The sequence below is a fragment of the Camelina sativa genome, chromosome 14 (genome assembly GCF_030686135.1).
Source record: "Camelina sativa cultivar CO46 ecotype springtype chromosome 14, ASM3068613v1".
NCBI lineage: Eukaryota > Viridiplantae > Streptophyta > Magnoliopsida > Brassicales > Brassicaceae > Camelina > Camelina sativa.
In genome coordinates, this window is record NC_141893.1 from 27094095 (window position 1) to 27117820 (window position 23726).

The 23726-nt window shown below is 34.0% G+C and overlaps 4 protein-coding genes and 1 pseudogene across 4 annotated transcripts; 2 read left to right on the forward strand and 3 right to left on the reverse strand.

Moving 5' to 3' along the window:
* Positions 1-9498: 9498 nt before the first annotated feature.
* Positions 9499-10698, forward strand: LOC104743924 (putative pentatricopeptide repeat-containing protein At1g43010; annotated as a pseudogene).
* Positions 10699-12966: 2268 nt separating this feature from the next.
* Positions 12967-13703, forward strand: LOC104742286 (uncharacterized). The gene is made up of 2 exons (XM_010463277.3): positions 12967-13151; positions 13239-13703. Exon 2 carries the CDS (start codon positions 13259-13261, stop codon positions 13547-13549), a length of 291 nt encoding a protein of 96 aa, XP_010461579.1. The 5' UTR covers positions 12967-13151; positions 13239-13258; the 3' UTR covers positions 13550-13703.
* A 972-nt stretch (positions 13704-14675) lies between these two features.
* LOC104742284 (AP-2 complex subunit sigma) lies at positions 14676-16920 on the reverse strand. Its single transcript, XM_010463276.3, has 6 exons — positions 16624-16920; positions 16417-16515; positions 16271-16321; positions 15605-15778; positions 15080-15139; positions 14676-14974 (listed from the first exon to the last, which is right to left on the reverse strand). The coding sequence occupies exons 1-6, from the start codon at positions 16624-16626 to the stop codon at positions 14933-14935; spliced, it is 429 nt and encodes a 142-aa protein (XP_010461578.1). The 5' UTR covers positions 16627-16920; the 3' UTR covers positions 14676-14932.
* A 1743-nt stretch (positions 16921-18663) lies between these two features.
* Positions 18664-20376, reverse strand: LOC104743925 (uncharacterized). The gene is made up of 2 exons (XM_010464953.2): positions 19673-20376; positions 18664-19590 (listed from the first exon to the last, which is right to left on the reverse strand). The coding sequence occupies exons 1-2, from the start codon at positions 20331-20333 to the stop codon at positions 18719-18721; spliced, it is 1533 nt and encodes a 510-aa protein (XP_010463255.2). The 5' UTR covers positions 20334-20376; the 3' UTR covers positions 18664-18718.
* A 98-nt stretch (positions 20377-20474) lies between these two features.
* On the reverse strand, positions 20475-23469 carry LOC104742283 (hexokinase-like 1 protein). Its single transcript, XM_087486610.1, has 9 exons — positions 22995-23469; positions 22691-22841; positions 22409-22594; positions 22251-22325; positions 22012-22164; positions 21838-21933; positions 21602-21732; positions 20959-21040; positions 20475-20871 (listed from the first exon to the last, which is right to left on the reverse strand). The coding sequence occupies exons 1-9, from the start codon at positions 23270-23272 to the stop codon at positions 20545-20547; spliced, it is 1479 nt and encodes a 492-aa protein (XP_087342736.1). The 5' UTR covers positions 23273-23469; the 3' UTR covers positions 20475-20544.
* Positions 23470-23726: the final 257 nt, after the last annotated feature.

Sequence of the window (23726 nt, forward strand, 5' to 3'; positions counted from 1 at the left end):
TAGTGGACATGAGACATAAATGGGTTATTCGTATAATAGAAAATATTTTACTTAAACGATTTTCAAAAAAAGGTTGACTATATGACATATAAAGTACTATTTTGAGAAAGGTATTTTGAGAATTTTGGGTATTTTTAAAAATATTTTGAGAGTTTTTGAGAATCATAATTTCTACTAACTATATAAATTAAACATTCAAATGGAGAATACATGTATTTTGTCTAAATTTCTTAGCCAAAATTTATTAATAACTTTATTATATTGGTAATTATTTAAAGAGAATGGATAAAGGACATAAAATTTCTAACCAGATGGATCGGGACGAGACGAGATGGGATGAGACTGGACGAGATTTAATACCCCGTAACAAAATTACTTTAACATTTTCAACAAACACGGGTTGTATTTGATTATTATTGACATATTACAAAAACAATTGTATATTTTCCAGCTAATGAAGATGATGATCATGTTTATTCTTGGTATGGGTTGCAGTATTCTACTTATAAAATAAAATGTTAACAAAACACCGTAAAAGAGTGGCCAACTAATTTTTGTGGAAAAATACTACTATTATACAGTTAAAATTTTACGACCAAAAGGGTTTATTATTTGATTGAATATATGTTTTACCAGTGTATTTTGAAAGTAATTTAATTTACTAATCAAGTATATATACTTTAAAAAATAATAATTAATTTTTGAGAAAATTCAAGTTTATTTACGGTATTAAGACGAGAAATAGTATATGTAACTGAAATGGGTAAATTCAAATAATGAAAAAAAATATTAATTTATTTTTTTAAAAAGGGACATAAATTTTAGATAAAAGTATGAAATCAAAAAATATAGGAAGATAAATTCAAGTGTCAAGCTTTCACTAATATGGATAAGAATTGATTATGCGACATGCAATTAACGATTTTGGAACGTACCCTTTGAAAATTTAGGTATCTTTGAAAAATAATTATATAATTTTTGAATAATTTTAACTAACTAAAAAATATTCAACGGATAAATTTGGTATCCCGACTAAATTTCTTACCCAATCTCTTTTGGTCAGTATTGTTTAACGAGTAATTCTTTAAAAGAGAACAAACATAAGATAAAAAAAAAAATCTGATGGATACGTGATGAGACGGGAAGAAAGGAGATGGGTTAGGACGTGAGGGGGTGGGACATGAGTGGACGTATTTTCTTTTCCAAAGTAAAATATGTCTTGGTTTAAATGTTTCAAAATTTCCATGAAAAATAACGCACCTATGCTTAGCAACCGGGTTAATATAATTATTAGTCATTTTACGAATTTAAAATTTGTATGAAATATTTTGTCCCATGTTGTGGCATGGGTTACTACTTTGAGACGGGTATTTTGAGAATTTTGGATATTTTTGAAAATATTTTGAGTGTTTTTGAGAATTATAATTGTTACTAACTATATAAATTAAACATACAAATGGAGAATACATGTATTTCATCTAGATTTCTTAGTCAAAATTTATTTATAACATTATAATATTGATAATTATTAAAATTAAATGGTTATGGGTTGAAACGACCTGATCCGTTTTTTTTTAATAATATATAATAAATAATAATAATAATAATAAACTACAACTAGTGGTCTCATATCCACTAGCCACCTAACGACAAGCACAACTAACAGCGGAAATAACATATACCAATATCCAAACAATAATTCAGTAACTAATAACCAATAATCGAATATAACAATACTCCAATATCAAACAACAGGAACACAAGGAACCAGCAACCTAGCAAGTTCTAAAGACCCAACTCTAGCAACCTAGTAATGCCAAACAACATCCAATCGAGTCTCTAGAACATCCTCCTCTTCATTGCCTTGATTCCACGATCACACTTTGCCTTTACCTGCACCACAAACACATATTGCAATGCATGAGTATTTTATAAACACTCAGTAAGGCAATCCTCTCATCAACTGGGCTATACACACAAGCAATAGAGACATCTCTATCCATCAATAAAGAAGCAACAATCAACAATAACAAACCAGGACTCAGCATCGACCGACACCAACATGCATCGACCGACACCAGTTGGAGGTTGCGTCGACCGACGCAAGATCTGCATCGACCGATGCAAGGTTAACTTGCATCGACCGATGCAAGGTTAACTTGCATCGACCGACGCATGCTCGACATAGCACGAAAACCCTAGAGTTTACGCGTCGTCCTCGCATTTGCATCGACCGATGCAATGCCGAGCATCGTTTTCCCCCGAAGCTTCTCGCCGGATTTTTTTGTTCCTGTAACCACAAAACACAATCCCAAGCCACAAGAAAGCTTCCAATCATCCCAAATACCAATCTAACAAGTCCAACAACACATAACAAGCAGATCAGAGAAATCTCCAGCTTAGATAAGCCATGATCATGCACTTACCTTTGCGAAGAAGTTTCTAAACCTTAAACAATCAAAAACACGCCCTTAGGAAGCTCCTACAACGATCCCAGCTACAGATCTCTATAGGAACAGCCTCAAATCTCAAGAAAAACTCCAAAAACATCAAGAACACTCTTTCTCCCTTTTCTCTCTCTCAAAAGCGGCCAAAAACAACTAATGAGACCAAAAAAACGACTTAAGGTTTTTTTCCCCTTTTCCTTTGCCCAAAACGCATTGTTTCACTTATATTCGTCCACAGAAAACTGAACCTTGCATCGACCGATGCATTCCCTAAACCGGGATTTCGGTTCGCGGATGTTACATGGGTAGACATAAAATTTCTAATGGGATGGATCGGAATTGGACAATATGAGATGGGACTGGATGAGATTTAACACCCTGTAACAAAATTACTTTAACATTTCCAACAAACACGGGCTGTCATTGATTATTATAATTGGACTGCAAAAAATCGTATATTTTCTTGCTGATGAACATGATTATCATGTTTATTTTCGGTACGGGTTGTGGTATTCTTCATATACATCAAAATATTGACAAAACATCGTAAAAGAGTTGCCAACTAATTTTTATGGAAAAATACTACTATTATTTTGATAAAATTTTCCAACCGAAAACGGTTTATTATTTGACTGAATATATTTTTTACCAGTATTTTTTTTGAAGTAATTTAATTTACTAATTAAGTACATATATTTTTAAAAACAATATTTAAATTTTGAGAAAATTCTAGTATATGTAAACTGAAACAGGTAAATTCGAATAATGAAAAACAATATATCGAATAGTTTTTTTTTAAAAAAGGGACATAAATTTTAGATTAAAGTACAAAATAAAAAAAATATAGGTAGATAAATTTAAGTATCAAGCTTTCAATAATTTGGATAAGGATAGAATATGCGACAAGTAATTAACCACTTTGGAATCGACACTTTGAGAATTTTGGTTGTTTTTTAAACAATTATATAATTTTAACTAATTAAAAAATATATATTCAACGTAGAACTCTGGTATCCCGTCTAAATTTTTTACCTAATCTCTTTTTGTAAAGATTGTCTAACAAGTAATTATTTAAAAAGAAACGAACCTAAGATAAAAAAATTATGATAGATATGGGACGAGATGGGACGTGACCATACTGCATGAGACGATACAAGATGAGACGGGATGATATAGGACAAGAGGAGATAGGTTCGAACGTGAGGGGATGGGATGGGACTGTGATATGTTTTTAGTTCAAAAGTAAACACGTCTAGGTTTCTTTTTTTTAATTTATATAAAAATAATTCATGTACTATAGCACCCGATTAATATAATTTTTAATCATTTGACGAATCTAAAATTTATATGAAAATATTTTGTCTCATGCTGTAGCACGGGCTACTATCTAGTAATATACATATTTTAAAATAATCAATTAACATGTCGCCTATATTAATAATTACATTTGTGACATATCACAAAATTTGCTTAGAAGGTCAACCTTTAAAATTAAGATAAATTAATTTCTAGATTGATTAATTTACAATTGACATGCGTCAGCATCTTAACGATATAATTGACAAGTGTCAATATTATATTAATATATAATTTTAAAAAGCAAGCTTTATAGAATAAGATATTTTTATCCAAACCATGAGTAAACCAAAAATCACAACAAATTGATTATGAACTTTACTTCGATTATAGGAAACTAGATGAGTACCCGCGCACTGCGCGGGTTATCTTTTGGTAATATGAACAATTATATTTTCACTGTTAATATGAGATCGTGTATTTAGTAGTCAAAAAACCTAAAACACAAACATGGTGAACAATATCATGTGACTGAAAATTTGGAGTAGCCACCGCAGATGATTGAATCTTCTTTTTCTCTCGCATTGTAGCAGTTAAAAAAAAACTGTAGTAAATTTGGCCAATTCCCAAGTCTCATAATCTATTCTACCTCTTAAGAATCAAACACAAAGTGACCAATTTCTTCTTATTCAATAGTAAGATTACATTTAACAACACACATACCAGTCCTAGATACATAAAATAAAAATTTAGAAACAACACCACTCAAATAAAAATATCCTTAATGTTCACCATAGTGAGAATGAACTTGCAATCTTGTTTATAGTTGACTAGATAGAGTCATAGAAAAAGGTTTGCAGAGAAGGAAAACAACACAACAATGTATGATTAAGAGAGAATTTTGTTTTTTTCTTGTTTGTTATCAAATGAGAATGAATATAATCACTTACAAACTATAACTAGAAAAACTAATTAAATATCTTTCTCTATATATTCACGACTCCTACCATATAAGGATTTGTTTTCTTCGAACCTGCTACACTGTACCAAAGCAAGAAATATATGAATAATTAAAGAAAATAGTAAGCAAAACATAGCATGCAATTTCCATAATGAAGAAACTAACTTGAATCTATTTGCAACCAATATAAATTTGTTCATGTGTGGATATAGACTCTTGAGAAGCCTAAACAGTCACAAGATGTACCCATCAGCTATTTGGAACAATAAGCATACTAATCAATTTCAATTAGACAATTTATAGATGATGTTAAGACAATCTTAACATCAGTATAAGACAATTTTCTTTCTTTAAGAAGTTCAATCCTTTATTATCTTCAGCATTCTAATCTATATTCTAAAGCCAAATCTCGTTGGTGATTTCTTCAAAAGTGTACTCTATGAATATGCTTGATCTTCAAGTTCTCCTTTCTCTGTAGTTGACATTCATCTTCCACACATCTTCGTTCACTACAAAAAAAACTGTAGGATGTGAGAGATACTGGTATTGATTGGTGAACTTAAACAAAGTATTACAAGTGGTACAAGTTTGAATTTTTACCAATCACAAAAACTTTACCAAAAACTTTATTAAAAACTTTACTCTCAGCTTTTTGGTACAGCTTTTTCTTACAGCTTTGCACTATTCCGTAACAGCTTACAGCTTTTCTGTACAGCTTTGGCTATGTTACCAATCAGATCCATTATAAAGGAGCAGTTACTACAAAAATCAAGCGAAGAAAAACAAAGAGGATCAGTCAAGCAACATAAAGAATTCAAGATGATTGGTTGATTTTAGTCATGGACATGTGGCACTCTCTCCATTGATGATGTGGCAGAAGGATAGAGAGAGTTAGCCAACTTTCATAGTATAGATTGGGTAAAACAAAAATTTGGTTATTTTGAAACGTTTTAATTATATTTAAATACTAGTTTTTAACCCGCGGTACACCGTGGGACTATGTTTTTAAAAATTTAAATTTAAAAATTATGTGATATTTGTTTGTTATTTTGTGGTTGTTTATTAATTTTTACTTTGTATAGTTATAATTAGTTATTGAATTTATCTTGTAGTTTACCATGAAATAAATTTTTCTTCTTATAACTAATTTTTATGATTTTTAATAAAATGATTAAGTTCTTTGATTTTTAATATTAATGTTAAAATGTTATCTAGGTTTTGACCTGCGATTCACCGCATTAATGTATTTTTTTATATAGAATAGTATAGAAATATGTAGGAAGTAAAAATGATTTTACTGGTTTGATGTATATACAAATTAATTGTTTTCATTTGAAATTTGATCAATTAAAATTAGTTGTTGTAGTGTGTTTTTTATCTAGGTTTTGACAAGTGGTACACTGTATTACAGTAAAACCTCTATAAATTAATAATGTTGGGATTAAGACATTTTATTAATTTATAGTGATATTAATTTATCTATAAATTAATAATTATTATTTTATAGTATAAATTAATAATTATTAATTTATAGATATATTTTTAATTGTTTATTTTTAAAAAAATTATGAATTGGAACAACTATAGCAAAATAAGATTAAACTTTCGGATGTTATAAATTTTATGGTTTAGGAATTGAACTTGTAATATTTAGAAAGCACTATTTACAATAAATTACAAATATTATAGACAAATTGACTTATACACATGAGACACATAAATTCAAATCTATGAATAATAATATCAATTCTCCTATTTTAATAATCTGTCAAATTATCAAATTGTAAATGATGCATATCTAAAAATTAAAACTTTAAATTTAATTATTTGTATGACATGTTATAAAATATTTTAGAGATATCATTATAGGTTGAAAATACAACATTACAATTGTTCTATAGAATTGAGCTTTAGGAGAAACATACACTATTATATCAGTATATATATATATATATATATATATAATTTTACATAATTATTAATTTATGATATTATTGGGACCATATTTTATAAGGAGATTTCGAAAAAATTATTATCTTATTATCTTATCGAATATTGTTAATTTTTACACTGGCCCGACTTGGGACCAACAAAATTTATTAATTTATAGTGTTTATTAATTTATAGAGTATTGATTTATAGAAGTTTTACTGTAGTTTGTTTTTTTTAAAACAGATAATGTTACTCTGTATAACACTATGTAGTGCACATATAACTCTGGATAGAATATGTAAGTGAATAAATTCTAAACTCATATTCGGATATGCCAATTCTGTAATTTATGAAATTAGTTAATAATTAATTTATTCATTTATTTTGGAAAGCTTTAATTCTATATTTCACAGATTTTTAATCTTAAAAATTTAAATTATAGAAGTTTGTTTAGTGTTTTTAAAATTTTACTCGTGCTACATGTGTATTCTAATAATATATATTTATTATGTGGTATACATTCAAGATTATTTCGCAAGAACTAAAATCTACATAAAAAATAAGAACTATAAACCATAAACCAAAACTCAATTAAAAACTGCAAAATATTTGATATGTACATTTTTTTAACATAAAAGAGAGAGATATAGACATATGGAAATAATTATTATTAAAAAAATTTGAATACATGAATAAGAAAGGGAAAGTGGGTTCCCTTTGAAACATCCGCCGTGTGTAAAAAAATAAATTAGATAGGCAATCAACAATTTCTTACATCGATTCGATTCATCCAAATTTTATAGATTAATCTTGGGAGCCGATACAGAGGTAAACAACTTTGATTCTCCTTTCACTTTATGGTTTTGGGTTTTCTATTTAAACCTGGTGTTTGTGTCTATTAGATTCAAGACCATGAAAACTTTCCCTTTTTCAATCTTAATTTGATTTTTTCTCTCTTACAAAATGCATTATGGAGCTAAGTTAGGAAGATTTTACATTATCCACATATGAACCGTCAGTTATCCGTCGGTTATTTTTGACGGATTACCGACGGATAAAAAAATGACCAAATTTCTGACGGATTACCGACGGATAAAAAAAGACCAAATTTTGACACACCCGACGAAAAGTTAATATCCGTCAGTTTTCCATTGGTTATTTCTGACAGATTACCGATGGATCAAAAAAAACATACCAAATTTTGACACACCCGATGAAGAGTTAATATCCGTCAGTTTTCCGTCGGTTATTTCTGACAAATTACCGACAGATCAAAAATCACCGACCAAAATTTGACACACGCGAAGAAAATTATATATCCGTCAGTAATCCGTTAGAAAAACTAACGGATTACCGACGGATTTTGTCCGTCAGTAATTTTCTGACGAACAACCGACAAACTAATCTTCTGTCAGATATTCGTGGGTAAACCGTCGGTAATTACTGACGGATTAGCCCCGTCAGTAATTCCATCAGTTATCGCCTTGTTTTCTTGTAGTGGCTTTTGTGTATAAGTTTATCGCTTTTGGTTTTGTTATGAGCTGCGGTGAAAGAAAACTATATATAGTGTCAATGAGAGAGTAGGGTGTTATGTGAGTGTTTTTTTTTTTGGTGAATAACCAGGGTTTTACCCCTGGGATTTATTGACTGTAAAGAAAAAAGAACTTACGGTGTATTAGTAAATGCGATTTATCTCCTGAGTAGCTTTTTGTTAGGAGTTTATGGAATATGCTACTGTAGAATTATGGTTTAATAAGATATTATTGTTTTTCTTACGGTGTATTAGTAAATGCGATTTTCTCTTATTGTAGAAAAACGTAAGAAACAAAATTTAAAAGAGAAGCTGCAAAATCAATTTAGTATAAATCGTTAAGATATTTAGTTTCTATTTCCGAAAATAATTTAATGCTGTTTTATTTGTTTGTAGAAGAATCAAATCTCAAAAAAGTGAAAAGGAAACTCGTAATCAAGTGGGAGAGAATATAGGAAGAATACCCGATAATTAAAATGAATGAATAATATTTATATATTTAATAATAAATGTGAATGGCATGTCTGTAAATAAGTATGAACTTCAGGATTTATTTCATAAATGTCTCAAAAAAATGTATATAGAGATGACCTTGTCTCAATGATCGATCTCCTCTAAACCGGTGGTGTTATCCTAACCAAAAAAACACCATCAATCAACCTCAAAAATTACAAATTAACAAATATATCACAAAGGAGTTCAATCAAAATTAAAAACCCAAATTTTTTAAAGATAAATCACTACCACAAATTTAAATCTATGAGATTGATTTAAAAGAATTGGTATTTTTTGGTAAGTGAAGATGGTATTATTACTCAAAAGTTATTATATATGGAAAATAGGGTCGGAGAGTTTATCTCAATCTATAAATCTTTAAAATGTTTGAAATACATAATCTTTTCAATTTTTAAATTTGCAATATATTATTTTAGAAATATAAATTGTTAATTACAACTCATATATTGTAGCAACATATGTGCCGTTTTTTATTGAGAATTTAACATAATACATTTATTAAAATTAGTATTTCTACAACACAAACTCACATCTATAAGGTTTATCAATCTCTTATCAGGTCATTGTACCTACCGTTTAGGAGTTAATTCCTACCCAAAAAAATAAAATAACAATGTCTTGACTTAATTTTGCAAACAAGAGAGAAGGGCTTTTTTGAAAAGATTTGGAACAAAGCCCATATAAAAATACAGTCGGTTTGGTTTGTTTACCACATAACATGTTCTACGAGCAAAAGAAAATATATACTTGCATCTTTTAAAATCCACCAAGAAATACAATATCATGGAAACCGTAAGTCATCTCCCTCACTAGAGATGATTTGGACGACGCAAATTCTTCAACGACAGTCGAGACGTATTCTCGCTAATCATAGTATCAAAGGTACTTGTTTGACTCGTCGCTCCTACAGAACCCAATCGGCTGTGAAGACGTATTTAGAAATATGGAGGGAAGAACAAGGGGATCAAGTGAAGCCCTCTTACGTCAGAGGCCTCGTCGAAGATCTTCGTTTAACTGAACAGTTTTCTAAAGCCCTTTGAGGTTAGTCTACTAACTTCAATATGTTAAATTTGGGCTTATCTTGGGTTTACAACTAAAAACCAATTGGCAATTAGTGGATTGACCCTAACCCTTTATATATTAATGATAGTCTCTTTAAACATCAGGTGTAGGACTTGGTTTGTATTCCAACACGGTTTCATCTGGTTGAGACTGTGCTTGGTTTGGAAGAAGCGGAGAAGTTCTTTGATAGCATCCCCGAAAACATGAGAGATTACTCTGTCTACAACACTCTCTTGAAATCTTACACTAAATCTGAGAAAACAATACTAGATAAAGCTGAGGCCACGTTTGAGAAGATGAGAGATCTCGGTTTCCTCTCGAAACCTTCCCCATACAACTCGATGGTTTCTCTCTACGGTAAGCTCCAGAAACAAGACATGATCAAGAAGCTTCAACGTGAAATGATGGAGAAGAATATAAAAATCGATAAACCCATTAGGAATATTAATGTTTTGAGAATATTGAAGGATTTAAGAAATGAAGTACTATACCCCTTCTGGAATCGAAACAAGAAGAAAGGAAAGCTAATAGATGATGAATATCGAATTAGGATTAGCTATTTGTTGAAGCTGGATGATGTGCAAGGAGCAGAGATGAAACATAAAGAGTGGCACATGGCAGATACGGGACCGCAGCTGGATATGAGCGTACCAGGTTTGCTGATTTCTCGGTTTCGTGCGGAAGGGAATGAATCCAAGGTTGAGGAAATAGTTGATTCGATAAGAAGGAAGAGAAATATGATGCATTTAGAGAAGTTAGCAATAGGTTTGGTTTTCTTGGGAATGACTGTTGGCGTGCTTGCAGTTATGGTTGCCACTATAGTCGCCGTTGTTATTTGCAATGTGTGGCTTTTAAATCAGTATCCCATTTTATGTGCGTTATTTTGCTGGCATCTTATTATAGAGCACCCCGTTTTGTTTGCTTCGTTTTTATTGTATACTATCAGTAGATGAAATCCCACAGCTGTTAGCCTACATTTGGTTTTTGTGGAGATTTATTACATTTTAACAGCCCATATATATGTTTTACTTCCAAAGATATTTATATTTACGTTGTGACTTGCATATATACCAAAGAAGCAAAGGATTTACTGTAAATTTAATGTTGCATGCTCAACAACCGCAGAGACCAAAAACTTGTATCAGTTGAACTCTCTTTACATGAAAATAATTCTTTTTTAATGTATGTACACGCATTCTAATGTTTAATAGACTAGACGTAGATGTTAAAAACAACAACTATTACAGTATATGAAGAATGAAGAAGCAAAGACGATAAGAACAGAGGAAGTTGCAGTTAACGGTGTTAACAAAGACTGAAGTTGAATTTCAGGAGCATTATCAGAACGAACTCCTTTAATCTTTATCTCAAACTAGGTTTCAACCATAGAAACAAAAGCAGGAAAGAAACTGATCACCTCTGACTTATTCCTCAGAAGATATATCAATGTTGCTCTTGAATGATCATCCACAATAGTGAGGAAATATTTATAGCCATCATATGAAGAGACCGAGGATGGACCCCAAGTGTCAATGTGTATCAAATCAAAAGCTTTATTTGTCTTGTTGTTTCTGTTTACAAAGGGCAGATGTCTTTGCTTAGCAAGATGACAATCCTTACAATGATTCTCTTCTGGAGTTATGCTCTTAGAAAATGAAGTAGATAATAATTCTGAAAGAGAATGTAGCTTTTGATTTGACAAATGACCCAATCTTTGATGTCATGTCTTGAAATCGTTCTTGATGGTTGCACAAACAGTTGGTAAAACTTGATTTGATGGTTGAAATTGCAGGTCCAAAAAATAGAGCTTGTTCTGCTGTCTACCTCTGCCAATCATCAATGCCCGAGTACAATCCTGAATTTCACAGCCATAAGAATCAAACCAAAAACCACACTGTATCGGTGTTGTCAATGAACTCACACTGAGCAAATGGAACTTAAACTGTGGAACATTATGCAGAATTAATCTGTCACTGAGTTTAATAGTTCCCAAACCAGCTATTCTCACACCAACTCCATTAGGTAGATTCACTCTAGTATCATGAGTAGGAATCATCTGTTGGTAAAGCTTCTTATCATAGGTGACATGGTGAGTATAGCACCAGTATCTATTACCCAAGTATCCATGTTCACTATCTTATTAGATAAAGAGTAGTAATAAGAGTGGTTCTCTGCTGGTTTCACACCTGAAGTAGCACCGGTGGATGTTGGTGTCATCTGAGGCTGCAGTTTAGAACTCAGATAAGAAACCAAATGTTGAATCTGATCATTTGATAGCGCCACACCTTTGTCAATTTCTGAAACAAAATCAGTGATAGCAAGATTTGTGGAAGCTGGTGATAAGAACTTCTGGTTGGAGTTTAGATGCTGGCTTTTAGGTTTCCATCCAGGAGGAAAGCCATGAATTTTGTAGCATTTGTCAACTGTGTGGACTGCAACACGATGTTTATGAAATCCTTGTTGTTGATAGTTGTTCATCTGAGCTTTAACCTGAAACGCTGATGGATTTGGATTGGAAACGCTAACTATAATCCAACTTCAGTCTTTGTTAACACCGTTAACTGCAACTTCCTCTGTTCTTATCTTCTTTGCTTCTTCATTCTTCATATACTGTAATAACAACAAAAAAAAACTAAATTCAAAAACTAATTTAAGACTATAAAGTTTCAAAAAGAGTTGATGATGTGCCAAAATTATAAGCTATGAGCTCATGCTCATGCATGGCCTGATAATGTTGTCTCTAGTTTTGTTGTAAGCAATTATTTCCTTCAAAGTTTACTAATCTCAAGCGAGGACGAAAAGATTAATTACAAGTTTCATGTATATTTGGAGTGTTATCCTGATGAATACCAATTTATTTTGGTGACTTTCGATCTTCCGAACAATTCAGTAGGATTGGAAAAAAGAGGTATATAACAAAAAAAATTGTGGTCTTTTTGTGTATTTGGCTTGTATTTTGAACAATATTTATTCCCTATCTTGGAGCTTTTTTGGCTACAAGAGTATATTCGTTAACCTTTGTTAAATCTTCAAGATATTGTTTATGTGGAAATCTTGTCTTGATGCTCTATGTAGTCACACATAGTTGTTTTACATATCAGCAGAGCTCTTTTTAATCTAAGTTTTTCGTTCAAGATGCTATTGACAAAAATTGGAAGAAGAGCTATTGACTTAATAATATATTTTTTTTATTATTTGATTTCGATTGATTATTTGATTTTCTAATATATAATAGATTTTAATTTATTATAAAATTGATTTTACAATTAATTATGGACAAGAAAAATTATTAACGGTTCTTAGGGTAATTATTTGGGTAAAGCAAAACTTGTAATCCGCTCATAATTAATTGTCGGCTATCATCGTCCTTTTGCTTCTTCTTCTTCCACCAAAATTGACTTTTCAGGTACCGAAGGAGCTAAACTAAGATTCATTATTAGGGTTCTGCGCCTACTACCACGCTGTAAATTTTGATTCCTTTCCTCTTCTTTAGTTTTTAATCTCAGGCTCGATATGGAGATTGAGAGTCACGTTTCAGTCCCTGTGAAGAATCTTGTTAAAGCCGAGTTCAAGCTTGGGACAGAGAGCTACACCATTGATTCATCAAACAAGGGTGATACTGTATTGGACCAATTGGTTTCGATGAAAGTGGAAAGTATGAAGATACTCAAGGATTTTATCACGAAGCATAATGTTCCAGATGATGATGTCCCCGACCAAATCTTGTCTGATGATGAAGAAGAAGGTGATGATGATGCTTCTCCTGTAGTATGTCCTGTGAAACCCAAGAAGACCAAGATTTGACTTCCTTTTTATTCATCACTCGTTTTCTTGTCTTTTTTTTTTCTATGGATGTGATATTACAATTAAGAAGTACTAGATCTTGAACCTATGTCAAATTTACTATTTGTGTAACAGTTTTGTGTTGTCTAAGAAGAATTATGAGGCTTTGGATCTTGCTAGTTGGAATTTAGAAATGGTAATTGTAATGCTTGAGAAGAGCAAATCCATAGAACGATGTAGGCATTATACAAGAAACATAGATGACACATATGGCCTGTGAGTCTTATGTATAGATATTGGTTAGTGTTACAATTAAGTGGTAGACCTTGAACCTTTGTCAAGCTTGATGTTTGTGCACAATTTTGTTTATCTAAGAATAATATGAGGACTTAGGTAAAAAATATAGAATGGGGTTACTGATTCTTACTTGAAGTTGGTGCCTGGGTTGCGAAGAGCAAAGCCATTGAGAGTTCATTGAGTTATTGGAGAGCTTGGGAACTTCAGTGAGACTGGAAGAACTTAGGAGAACTAGAGGAAATTGCTTGCCTCAATAGACTTAACAGAACCATGGTATTAGGGGCATCGCATTAGATAAATGACTCATAAGCCCTGGGTTTATCTTCGTGTTGGTGTTTCTGTTTGATTGATTCAGGAACTAGTAATGTCTCTCTTCGTAAAATTGCGTTTGCCAGCTCAGTATGTGTAACTTACTAGAGTTGAGTTGGTTGGTAAGAAAAGATACATGACACTTATAAGCCCTGGTTTATCTATATTGTTTAGTGTATGTGTTCATGTGTGTTCGAATAATGTAGGAACTTACAAAGTGTCTCCCCGTAAAGATGAGCTTGGCAGCTAACTTCTTAGAGTTGAAGAGTTAGGTTGGTAAGAAAAGTTCTCGTGTTCCTGTGTTTCTACTTTCTATGACTTGATGAATCCCACCAATGGAGGTCAGAGATGGATTTGTATAACAGCAAAGGCCACAGATACGGGCTAATGAATAGATTGCCGAGGATCTTTAAAGTTGTGTTGAGAATCAATTCATCAAAGAAAGTTTGATACTGTTCACATTCCTCACTATTTGTCTTTCTATTTCGTTGATAATGTCACAGTTACTATCAACTAAGTTTCGTATCTTCTCAGTACTATATGCGTGATAAAATTTCTGCGAAACAAACATTTTATACAGAATTCAAGGTCTGCGATAGATAGAAAAGTAACCTCACTAGTTGAAATGAAAATCACAGATAAACAAACTTTGGGTGAACGATCTCAGCAGAATCATTCAATGTCATTCACAATCTTAACACCACCATTTGTCTGCAACTCACCGAAGCATCGCTAATCTTCCAGACACGCCAAGAAAGAAAGAGAAAAAACAGATGGACAAGCACGCATTAAGCATCATCACTCCAACTTCTCGAGTTCTGACATCCTTTCGATGATTGCCTGCAAGAAAATATTTGTTCCCAACATTTAAAAGTTTAGCGGTTAAGCAAGGGAATGTGTGATACATCTCAGTGAAAGAGGAAAGCTTGAAACAAAAATACACACCCTTTTGCTTGTTTCTTGGAGCTCCCCAGCAAGAATGAATTCATCGAGTATCAAATACACCTTTTAATTGAAATCATAGGGAATTAGTAGCAAGTATTAGAGTACAAACACAGATCAAATCTAGAAAAACAGAAGCATCCACATAAGTAGACACAAATGTGGAATGCTTTTGAGGATGCTGCATACATATATTTATCTACCGGGCATTATGGTCAGCTTAAAATTGGGACAACAAATACAGTGAGAAGAAAACGAGACTAGCTTTTGATTTTGGCAAACACAAGCTTTACTATAGGCCCTTAGAAGCTCCATGGGTGAAAATTTTCAGAACACCCTTAAAAACATTGAATTCACTAAACTAGTTCAAAGCTTCTAAGTAGCGAAAAGACGAAGCAAAATCCCAGGTCTATTCAAAACCAGTGGTTGTACAGTATCATATGCTAACTATAAGGGTGAAAGGATCCAAGGAAGCAGTTTGAGAAACTAAATATATAAGGGGTAATAACAACAAAGGAGGTTTGGTACCTTGTGGAAATTAAACACCAAATCTAGCTCACAGACATTGCTGAAGAAATGGTCCAATATCTCCACAAACAAATGGATACTCTCCAGGTAAGCCAGCTCATTGTCAGTAATGTCCACGCACACGGAGAAAAACAATCCAGCATAACGCCTGTATATTACCTTGTGTGTTCTAAACTGAAAAATATAGTTGTAGAACAGTCTTATCATTTTCCCACATGACAGATTCACAATAATAACCACTGACAAAAGAAAGAAAAAAATGCATTCCAAAATATCCATTTCTTAATCACATTCTCATAAGACACATATCTACTTCTTTATAAAGATCTTAGATGAGTTGGGTTCTGCCTCAGAGCTTCTATTAACATCTCAAACAACGACTAATACCTTCTCAATTGACAAGGCAATGCTCTTCAAATACTCAAATTAGCTTAATGCCTACACTGTGCTAGTATCAATAGCCCTAATGTTGGTTGGTTCTTAATCACATTTTCATGTCTCATTGAGGCTTATTTCGAGTTCTCTCTATAAAGATCTTGATACTAAGCACTGACACATAATTACATAAATCAGCTTTTAATGCCTCAAACTGAGAACAATTTCACAATTTCTTCATGGCAAAATAGTGTCTGAAGAGCCCTAATCTCGTTACAACAAGACACAAACCTCAACGAAGTTGGTGAATTTCGCGTCACGATTCACCACTAACCTATGAACCTGGTGTGGGAGGAAACAAAATTAAGAATCAGAAACGAGCTTTGGAGTTAATTGGGAACCTAATAAGAGGACAGAGACGATTTGAAATTGCTTACCTCGTATTCGACCTTGTGCTTCTCGGATTCTTCGAGAGGAACATAGTATTTGGCAAGACGAGTCTTACCTTGTCTGTTCTGCAGTAATATGAATCGGATCTGGACAAGTTGAGAGAGAAAGAGAGAGAGAGATTGATCAAAATTGAGGCGTTAAAGATAACATATAAAGAGAACAAAATGGAGAAGAGACAGAGAAGGAAGCAGTACCATTTTCTCAGGGGATGGAGAATTCAGGAATAATCGTGAGCGATCAGAGGAGACGAGATGTCTTTGGATTTTTCTTCTTTCAGATCTCACTTTGAATTTTCACGAGTACCTTCGAAACAGGTTCTTAAGCCAAACTCTCCAGTCAAATAAATAAAACGAAGTTTTTATGAAAATTATTGATTTAACCAGAAAAATCAGCTCAGAGACCTAGAAAATATTTGTCAAATTAAAAATTCTTTTATTTAAAACTTAATTAACTTTTTTTTTGGAACAACACAAATTTATAGAATGAAATTCAGACTTCTACTTCATCTAGAGTGTTTCATTTAACAATATTGATGATACATAATTAGAATTTTTAATTTGTTCACACAGTAGGGGATACATATGAACCAAACTCGATTAAAAATTCTCTTGTTTGAATATGAACAAATTCTGAAATTAATTCGTGTCCAAAAATTCATATAAAAGAACAGAATGACTTTTGAGAATGATTCTTTTTTTTTTTTTACTTTTAGTTCGCTGCTCCTCGTAACAATTTTACTGATATATAATATAATGTTCATTAAACAAGTGGACCAAGTCTCTATCTATACTCATGAAGTACTACTAAATGGAGTTAGTAACAACCAAAAGAGCAGCACCGAGCCCCAGAAAAGTCTTTGGTATGTTTGATCGCAACGTAATTTGCAAGCTTATGGCCGAGAAGCTCGACTAGTGCATCTTGCTTCTTGCATATACTCTCGATACTGCACGTACTTCTCATAGAGTGCACCGTCATATAGCCACAACAGTTCTTTTACCCGAAACCATCCTTTTGGTATCTTCTTCAATCTTCTCCAGAATTGCAACCATACCAGCTCCTGCTAGACGCCGTCCGCGTTGCACTACTGTGTCACACACTTCCACCACTCTCCTCCTCGCCTCCAGATTCGCTTCCACCTATTTCCAATAGCTCGATCAAGTTGGTAAAGTTATCCAATTCATGGACTGATCCAACAATTTGAAAGATCATCGGTATTGTCCTCGTGTATTTTGCATAGATGCTCATACGAAATTTACACAATAATAATTCATTTTAGGAATTTATCATCATTTTCTTAGCTAATCAATTTTCAAAGGACAAAGGCCTTACCCACGGCCACTTTGAGATACAATATATGTCTATGATTTTAGGATACTGAAACTAGGGATAAACCCAAGCTGAACTGAAATGTTAGTATCCAAATGTGTTTATTATGACCATATTGGCTTTCAAGTTTAAAATGGAACAAACTGAGCCCAAATCAAAACATAACCAGAACCGATTCTTAGCTTGTATCATCTATTCAAACAAAAATGAATGTCTTGACCAATGCAAAAAGTAATGGCTATATATTAAAGATGCAACTTCTTTGATAGCATTACAACTTAAGAACGGCAATGGATGAAACTCGCAATGATCAAACGGACAGGCTCTCTGATGTAGATAAAGGTTATCTGTGACTCTCCCAAATCTACAAGCTTGAGAGGCTCATGTCGCAGAAGGTTCTTGAAAATAGCCCAAAATGTTTGTTAACTCGGGTTAATAGGAATGAGTCTGTATACTCACATTACTGAAGCACGCTAGGACCCGAGGGACACCCTTGCTAAGACCATCAATGCCAGAGATGAAATCCATCCTAGGTCCAATCCAGTTAAATGGTCTTACAACGGTGAACTCGAGTCGGTTCTGAGCACCCTCAGCTGCAACCACAAACAAGTAAAGTGAAAATGGTCTTCTTTCTAGATACATCTAATCTTCTTATCATGTAAACAAAACTGCATACCATACTCAAGTCTCTCAACCAGTCTCAATAGAACCAAATATGCAAGGGGATACATCTTCTATGAGTACATATAAAATTATGGACCCTGTAGAAAACGAGACTAGCATCATTGGTGAGTATAGAAGAAATAACAGATACAGAGTCACAAAAAGAAAGAATCAAGAAAAAGAGATTTATTGAAATGGAAAAGAATTACATCAGCTAATACTTAGTGAACAAAGAAACCACATAATACTAATTCTAACTAGAATAAGAAATCAAATTACATGAGCCATGGCAATGAAGCTTCAGGTGTCATTGACAAGCTTAGGCCTGGATGTTTTAGGATCAATTTCAACTCTGAGACCAATTTGACGGAGTTGAGGCACATCCGCAGATCCTTGAATCTCCAAATCAGCAACCACTTGCTGGTTCTCTTGGTTCCCTTCCAGCAGATTTCTCAGACACCACAAGCCCCATTCTCTCAAGAAAGGGTTGTCATCATCGGTGACGCACTGCTGCAACATTAAGAAGAGCCCATCTCTCTCCCTGATCTCATCTTGTACCTCTCTCCTTCTGTACGCACAGTTCCCAATCACAGACACAATATCTCTCCTGAATCCTCTGTATGGACAAGGGTTTAATGAAGAAGAAGAAGAAGAACTAGGACTCTGGTGTTGAGCCCTCTTTATTGTTGTTGGAGGATCAAGTCTACGAAGCAGAGCAAGGAGAAGATCTATAAGTCCAGAGGACAAGAGCAACTCAACAGTATCAACTGAACCCTTGTTTTCCTTGTTGAGTTCTTCAAGGCTACCTCCAGCGCAAGCATCTCTTATTAGTACGAGAGAGTAACCCATTACGTCTACCACAGTTGAACCCGTAGGAAGCTCAGATCTTTCACTAGAAGTAAAATCAAAAACGTCAAGAGATTTCTTGAATAATCCAAGAATGGAACAAGTTGTATCCTTGGGGATTGACACTTGTCCTATCCGCTCATTTGCAATATCAGACACCATCCTCACAAGAAAGGCTTGCTCTGATGTGAACGTCTCATCCCTATGACCAAGAACCGTATCAACAACTTTGTATAATTTGGAGAAGAACTGAGGGAAACAATGGTCTTCAACACAGAGTCTCGAAACAAGTAACTTGAGCCAATAATAATCATCCACAGACCCAACTACAAAAACAATGACAATTTGAATCAGACAAGACCTCAACTTAAATTTGCTGAAATCAGAGATAAACAACCAAATCATTACCGGAAGATGAAGTCCGTATAGTTTCAGCAACGATGGTGAGGCCATCACTGGTGCAAAGCTGAGAAGCAAGATCAGAGCATCCATCAAAGCAAGCATACAAAATCAAACAGAGAGGATCACATGTCTCAAGCCTTCTAATCTTAGAGATTGAGAAGAACCTCTCAGGGAAAAACCGAAGCCACACATCTCTCTGACGTTTCTCTTCTCCGAACAATACAACGTTGGCTAGAACCTGCAACCCGAATCGAACAGTGTCGAGATCTTCCTCCGTGGTTTTGGTTTTCTCTGCAAGCAAGTCGGAGAGGATAGCAAAACCGTCGTGATCGACGAAAGAGTTTTGATTGGAAACCTCGCCGGCGCAGAGATTGCGGAGGACCTTGAGAGAGAGGTTCAGATAATGGCGGGAAGGAAGAAGACGTAAGATATAAGGAAGAATAGCCTTGGAAGCGAGATCGGAGCGCCCTGAATCTGTCTTGGAAGACTCTAGAAGAAACTTCAAGCACTCTTCTAGAGAGTAAGAGGATGAATCCGAAGCAATGAGCAACGGCTGAAGCACCTCTTCCGGTACACCACCACCACTCAGTTTTGGTTCCATTGCAAAAGATTTAGGGTTTAGGGAGAGATCGAGAGAGAAGAAGAGAAAGAGATCGATGCAATACATATCAGAACTTCTACTTCATCTAGCGTGTTTCATTTAGCAGTAAAGAAAAATTTTGGTCCAAAATTATTAGTTCGTGTAAAACAAATTTATTTAAAAATGACCAGAATGATTTTTCTATAGTTCTACCTTCTTCTTGTTCGCTGCTTCTCGTAATGATCTTATTGATATGTAATATAATGTACACACAAACAAAGTTTATATTCATGAAGTACTAGTAAATGGAGTTAGTAGCAGCCAAAAGAGCAGCACCGAGCCCAGACACGTCTTTGGTGTGTTTGATCGCAACGTAACTTGCAAGCTTATGGCCAAGAAGCTCGACTAGTGCATCTTGCATATACTCTCGATACTGCGGGTACTTCTCGTATAGTGCACCGTCCATAGCCACAACGGTTCTTTTACCTGAACCCATCCTTTTGGTATCTTTTTCAATCTTCTCCAGAAGTGCTACTATACCAGCTCCTGCTAGACGCCCTCCACGTTTTATTACTGTGTCACACACTTCCACCACTCTCCTCCTCGCCTCTAGACTCGTTTCCACCTATTTCCAATAGCTTGATCAGGTTGGTACAGTTATCCAAATTATGGATGTTATTAGTATTTTTTTCTTAATAAATTAATAACCAACCTCTAGAATGTCGTATAGGACTGATCCAACAATTTGAAGATCATCAGTTTTGTCCTCTTGTATTTTGCATAGATGCTCGGTCCTATGCAAAATTTACACAAAAATAATTCATTTAGGAATTTATCATCATTTTCTTAGCTAATCAACTTTCAAAGGCCTTACCCTCGGCCACTTTGAGATACAGTATACGATTTTAGGATACTGAAACTAGGGATAAGCATATAAACCAAAGCTGAACTGAAATGTTCGTATCCAAATGTGTTTATGACCATATTGGTTTTCCACGTATAAAATCGAACAAACCGAAATCGTTTGACTGAATCAAGATTGAAACTGAATCAAAACGGCAAAACCGATTCTTGCATCATCTATTCAAATTAAAAATGAATAAACCAAAATAAAATAAAGTTTTTTTAAAAAATATAGTCGTTTTTTTATCTAACACCAAGAGAATTTGAAACCAAAATTGCATCAAACCGAAATACTAGTGGTTTTTATTTGATTTAATTTTCTACTAAACCGATATAACCAAAACTGAGCCAAAACCAAAGTGTAAACCGAACTGCACACCCCTAACTACTACTCTTACAATTGACACCATAACCAAATATGGAGTTGGAGATAGACAGTGAGAGAGAAGTACCTGAGTGCAAAGGAAGTGGAGAATTTGACAGGAACGGATTGTCCGAACAAGTCAGTAGTTTCACACATTTGAAGCAAAACCCTCCTAACAATTTCACCAAGGTACATCCCTGAGATCATCTTCTCATATAACTTCATCCACACACAAACAGTAAACAATTGTAAAACTTACGACACCATGCATACATTAACAAAAAAAAACATAATGATGTTAGAGAAAGGATAAGATTCTAGTACATGTTCACCAGGATTCAGGCTTTTCTCATCCATCTCTTCATCAAAAATAGTCCGCGGAAGAATCTTAGAGAACCCTCCCCACTCCGTGTTAATGATCTAATTCCAATGCAAAACAGAGTTGTGCATGAGAACTACGATAAACCTATGTACATATATAACAATCAATAATAATACCGTTGTTCCAGAAAAAAATTTGCTTTGGAGTTTGGGAATGGCATGCTTCTGTTCTACATAACAAGCATTGGTCCCAGTGCCAAGAATCACACCGACCATCACATCCTCATCCCAATACCTTGCTCCAGCTAATGTTCCCACTCCATCATTTACCTTAAACACACAAACATCAACAAAACTTACATTATGCACAAGACAAAGAGTTTCCATCTACTATTTTCAAGATAAAGAAAACATACGAGGGCAGAAACTCGCATATCGAGTCCATGTACTTCCATAGCTTCATTTAAACAAGCAACCACATTTTTTCCTTCCTGCACACAATGTAAGGGGTTGTTAGAGTTAGAAACCAAATAAGATCTTGGAGACAAAACTATGGTCATAACACTTTACACACCATTCCAGACACATTAAAGCCTTTAGTCCACTTGATTAGTGTGCCTGAATCAATAGAGGTTTGCTTCACCGGGAATGAAAAGGTAAATCCTAACTCCCTTTTCTTCCCTTGTTCCAACCGAAACCGCCCCGGATTCTCCTTTGCAACAAAGCTTGCCAACTTAGTAGCAATGAACCCGAAGAGTTCCTAAAACATTCAATTCAGAGACATATACAATCAATAGTTTTTAACTGTAAAACGATTTAAACACTCATTGATGTAACAAAGATATTGATTCATTACCTCACTTGTACCAATCATAAGCTTACGAGGAATAGATATCTGTTCAGATTCGGTAGCAACGACACGCTCTTTTTTCCCTCCTAATTGCACACTACGCACCCGAAAATTCGTACCTCCTAAATCCAACGCATAGAACAACCCTTCCTCATTCCTATATCCAATACAGTGGAATCAAAATATTAGGACTAACACTTTTTTCTTGCTAAAACTAATGTCTAGTTAGTTCGGTCCATAGTAAAAAACTTAATTATCTTTAAGATCACAAAACATAATGTAATAAAAGAAAAGAAAGTAAAAAAGATACCCAGAAGGCAAAGCGTCAACATAGGTCAAGATCATGTCGAGATCTCCACCTCCTTCAACAGCTAGACCGGCTCGCATGTCATCGGCAATGGCGTTGGCTACTTCACGTAGGTACGGTGTAGGAGTGGCGCAGTCCTTCTGAAACTTTCTCAGTACAGGACAGAGTGAAGTCGAGTTAGATCGGACGGCGGACATCACGATGTAGTTGGAGCGGCGGGACGAGAAGGTGAAAGATCCGACGGTTGGGGTGACGACAGGGGAAGCGAACATGAGTGACATTGTCGGAGTTTGGTTCTGTTTTGTAAACAGGAAGATCTCAAAGTCAACTTTGTCTCCCTCTCTCACAGAAGTAAGGTTTTAAACAAGTTCTAGTTGCTCTGCTACTTGCTGCTTTACTTATTTGATTATTTCTATACAGTTGGGGTTTTAGCCTTTTAGCAGAGGGAGTTGTTTTTTTTTTGTCCACTAGAAGATGCAGTGTTGGTTTTTTTAGGGAGGAGCAATTTCTAATTTTCTATTACGTCAACCTTTTTTTTTTTTTTCCATATTAAGTGCAATAATTAATAATTATGACTAGAGCAAATAATTTACATACTACAAGATTGGGATTTGCCGGATATATGGTTTAGAGTTTTTAAAATAAAATAAAATTTAATAAATAACATAAAGTAAATATTTTTAATACGTCAAAACTATCTATAAAAATAAATAGATACACTGAAGTGTTTAATGT

Coding starts and splice junctions, on each gene's coding strand:
- LOC104742283 (XM_087486610.1), bottom strand. CDS start 23,272: ATGTCACTCATGTTCGCTTCCCCTGTCGTCACCCCAACCGTCGGATCT. Junction 22,165..22,250: donor ATATGCGAGTTTCTGCCCTC/GTATGTTTTCTT, acceptor TGTGTGTTTAAG/GTAAATGATGGAGTGGGAAC. Junction 21,733..21,837: donor GCCTGAATCCTGGTGAACAT/GTACTAGAATCT, acceptor GTGTGGATGAAG/TTATATGAGAAGATGATCTC.
- LOC104742286 (XM_010463277.3), top strand. CDS start 13,259: ATGGAGATTGAGAGTCACGTTTCAGTCCCTGTGAAGAATCTTGTTAAA.
- LOC104742284 (XM_010463276.3), bottom strand. Junction 16,322..16,416: donor AGCACAAGGTCGAATACGAG/GTAAGCAATTTC, acceptor CTCCCACACCAG/GTTCATAGGTTAGTGGTGAA. Junction 15,779..16,270: donor AATTCACCAACTTCGTTGAG/GTTTGTGTCTTG, acceptor TATATTTTTCAG/TTTAGAACACACAAGGTAAT.
- LOC104743925 (XM_010464953.2), bottom strand. CDS start 20,333: ATGTATTGCATCGATCTCTTTCTCTTCTTCTCTCTCGATCTCTCCCTA. Junction 19,591..19,672: donor TATACGGACTTCATCTTCCG/GTAATGATTTGG, acceptor TTGTTTTTGTAG/TTGGGTCTGTGGATGATTAT.